This window comes from Monoraphidium neglectum, assembly GCF_000611645.1.
Source record: "Monoraphidium neglectum strain SAG 48.87 unplaced genomic scaffold scaffold02329, whole genome shotgun sequence".
Lineage (NCBI taxonomy): Eukaryota > Viridiplantae > Chlorophyta > Chlorophyceae > Sphaeropleales > Selenastraceae > Monoraphidium > Monoraphidium neglectum.
Genome location: NW_014011299.1, coordinates 1 through 3,180, shown reverse-complemented (window position 1 = coordinate 3,180; position 3,180 = coordinate 1). Strand labels below are relative to the sequence as shown.

Below are 3,180 nucleotides of genomic sequence, written 5' to 3'. Positions count from 1 at the left end.
GGGCGGGTTGGCGGCGAGGGCGTGGCTGCGGGGATGAGGCGCAGTAGACACCTCGTCGATTCAAAATCTCAATGCATCCTGTTGACCGCGCAGCAACGGCGTCGCGCAGGCGGCTGCGGCGCATGTGGAAGCCCGACAGGCGGACCCGCCGCGCGTGTCGCCCTGCCGGCGTCAGCACCGCGTCTCAAGGCTGCAGGTCTGCACGCCGGGGCGGCAGCCGGCGGCGGCTGCGGCTGGCTGGTCAGCAAGGCGCTGCTGGCGCCGGCGACGGCGGAGGCGGCCCGCAGCCTGGGGGGTGCTGAGGCATCCAAAAAGTGAGGCGCAGCCGCGTCGGCGCGCCGGCTGCTTGACCAGCTGCACTTCAGTGTGCCTGCGTTCGTTGGCCGCAGCCCAGCCGGATGGTTGGGACTGAAAGAAATAGCCGTTCCAGGCGGGTGGCCTTGGGGATGTCGGTTCAGAGTGCTACGCCGGCGTTTCGCGGCATGCGTGCCTGGCACCGGACGCAGAGCTGTGGCTGCTGAGCGCCAGCGGCGGCTGCGGCCGTGGGGTTGGCAGCCGCTGCTGCGGCGAGCGGGCGCTGGCAGCCGCCACGAACGCTGCCGATGGCGGCGGTGTCGATCAATCCCGTGCTGGGAGGGGCGTGGCAGCCCTTCCATATACAGGCAGCGGGATCCTGATGCGGCCCGTATGCTGCACATGCGGCGGCTCAACGCCGGCACCCCCTGGCTGTCATGGTTGCCTGATTGACGCCAGCATGGACTCGCTGCTTTCGGCGCCCGCACCCCCAGGCAATGGCAGGCGCTCTGTTTCTGGCGTTGGTGCAGCTGATGGAGGCGGTTGCTGGCTGCAGGCGCGCGCTCATGGGAGCACGGGGCGGCCTACATACGGCAGCTCGTTCCGGCGCCCGCGCGCACAGCTGCGGGCGCAACTTGTATGGAGCGCCAGTGGCCGCGGCTGCGCGGCACCCTCGCCTGCGCTCCGCCGAGCCTACTTCGGCACGACACCGGGCCAGGGCGCGGAGCTGCGGCGCTGCTCAGGGTGTGTCACTCTTGCGGACATGTCCACATCAGCACATGTCGACTTGTGCTGATGCAGCCAGGCCAGCTGCCGCAGCCACTGGGTGCGCTCTCGTGACTGGATTAAGTGCAGAGGGGCGCGTCAGCAGCAGCAGCAGCCAAGGAACAGTTGCAGCCGCTCAGGGAGGCTTTGGGTCAGCTGCGTACCTTCTGTTGTGTGCCCTGGGTGTTTGCTTTTGACTTATACAGAGCTCGCTGTGTGCATAACTGCACAAGTTTCCACAGTACGCACACGGACATTTTTCTTTCTTTGAAAGCCCATGTAAGGCTCTCAAGCTGCAATGCTTGGGAGCCCTTGCGCAAGTGCGGCATCTTCCCAGCAACAGGGCGTGCAGCTGAGCGGGGTGCTGTTGTCTGGTGTGCTGTTGTCAGCGAGGAAGCCATGCCGCCTTGCTTAATCTTAGTAATGCAAAATACTAGTAGACAGAGGCCACACTCTTGCTCCATGTGTGCTGAAGTGCGCCACAACCACCTGGTGCCGCAGCAGTTCTCATGAGAGTGTGCCACGCACCTACCTAGGGGGCAGCTGCCGCCCCTGCTGTTCCCAGATCGCGCACTACTTATCCTGCACGCTTTGCTATCTTCTTCACATCAGCACCGTTGAGTGTTGAAAGCCCCTACTCCCCCAAAAGCCCCGAAAAGCCCCCAAAAGCCCCCAATCCCCCAACAAGCAGCGAGTGCTGCAACACCAACACCAAGCGCCATCATGAACGGCTTGCGCGGGAAATCCTGCGCGTCGTCGCTCAGCAAGAAGCCTACTGTCGTCATCAAGGTGAGTGTGCGGCCTTGGGCGACCCGGTTTGCAGGTCAACGCTGCTCTCGCCTAGATCACTGGCTGATCAGGGTGTCCGACGGTCCTTGGATTCGTCGCGATCGTCTGGTAAAGGCTCTGACATGGATCCACACCCCTGACCGCAGAACAACTCCATGGTTCGGGCGAAGAGGGCCACGTATCAACCCTCCAAGCCCCAGGCCGTNGGACGAGCTCGTGGTCAAGGTGGGATATCGATCATATGTGGTTCGTGGAGACCGCTACTGGTGCTGCGGCGCGCCCTGAGCACGCTTCAGCAGCGGTGTCGCCGCTGCCGCTGAGTCGCGCCCCGCTTCGCGGTGGGGTCATGGGAGCAGCGGTGCAGAGTGAGGTCGCCTGCATGTATGATAGAGCTGCAGGCACACCACCTAGACATTTGAATCACAGTTGCCTCGTTGTCCACACACCCACGACTGCAGGCGCCCAGGGCCCAGCTCGTCAAGGACACCCGCCCCAGCTTCACCTGCATGCTCGACAACCCCGTCACGCTCGCCGCCACGCCCGCCGCCTCGCCTGTGTTTGCGTCCAAGAGCCTGCTGTTTCCCTCTGACGATAACATTGTGCCAATCTTCCGCTCCTCGTGCGCGTCCGCCCCCGCCTCCGCCTCCACCACGCAGGTCGGTCCCAGCGAGGGCGATAAGAAGAGGGCGCCCATCAAGATGAAGATCAACAACACCAAGGACACCTCGGCCAACAACGGCACCGGCCTCCAGTGCGCCCCCATCGTTGCCTGCCCCAGCCCCAACACCATCGCCGCCGCCGGGCCGCCGCCGGCGCCCCACAAGGCGCAGGCGTCCCTGGCGTGCGAGGGGCGAAAGCTGCAGAGGGTGGAGTCGATGAGCTTTGAGGAGCTGCTGGCCAGCTGCTACGAGGAGGAGGAGGAGGGCACCACCACCACCACGCCAATCATCGAGCCCGTCAACATCACGGACACTNAACGGCACCGGCTTCCAGTGCGTGCCCATCGTCGCCTGCCCCAGCCCCAGCGCCATCGCCGCCGCCGGGCCCCCTCCGGCGCCCCTCAAGGCGCCCGCGCCCCTGGTGCTCGAGGACCCCGAGCTGCAGAGGCTGGAGTCGCTGAGCTTTGAGCAGCTGCTGGACGCCTGCCTGGGCCAGGAGGAGGAGGAGGAGGAGAAGGACACCGCCTCCAAGGCGCTGCTGCCCAACCCCAGCGCGCCCGAGGCCTTCACCATCCCCGCGTGCAGCCTGCTGCCCGGCGCCATGATCTGCCCCATCACCGGCGCGTCGGAGGCCCCCGACACCATCATGGAGGACGTGGAGGAGGAGCCCTTC

General features: G+C 65.5%; 1 protein-coding gene across 1 annotated transcript; it reads left to right on the top strand.

Annotated features, from left to right (window-relative positions):
* Positions 1-1,782: 1,782 nt before the first annotated feature.
* On the top strand, positions 1,783-2,975 carry MNEG_10472 (hypothetical protein; the record flags this gene model as incomplete). The annotated part of the gene is made up of 3 exons (XM_014041054.1): positions 1,783-1,848; positions 1,995-2,051; positions 2,307-2,975. The coding sequence occupies 3 exons, from the start codon at positions 1,783-1,785 to the stop codon at positions 2,973-2,975; spliced, it is 792 nt and encodes a 263-aa protein (XP_013896508.1).
* Positions 2,976-3,180: the final 205 nt, after the last annotated feature.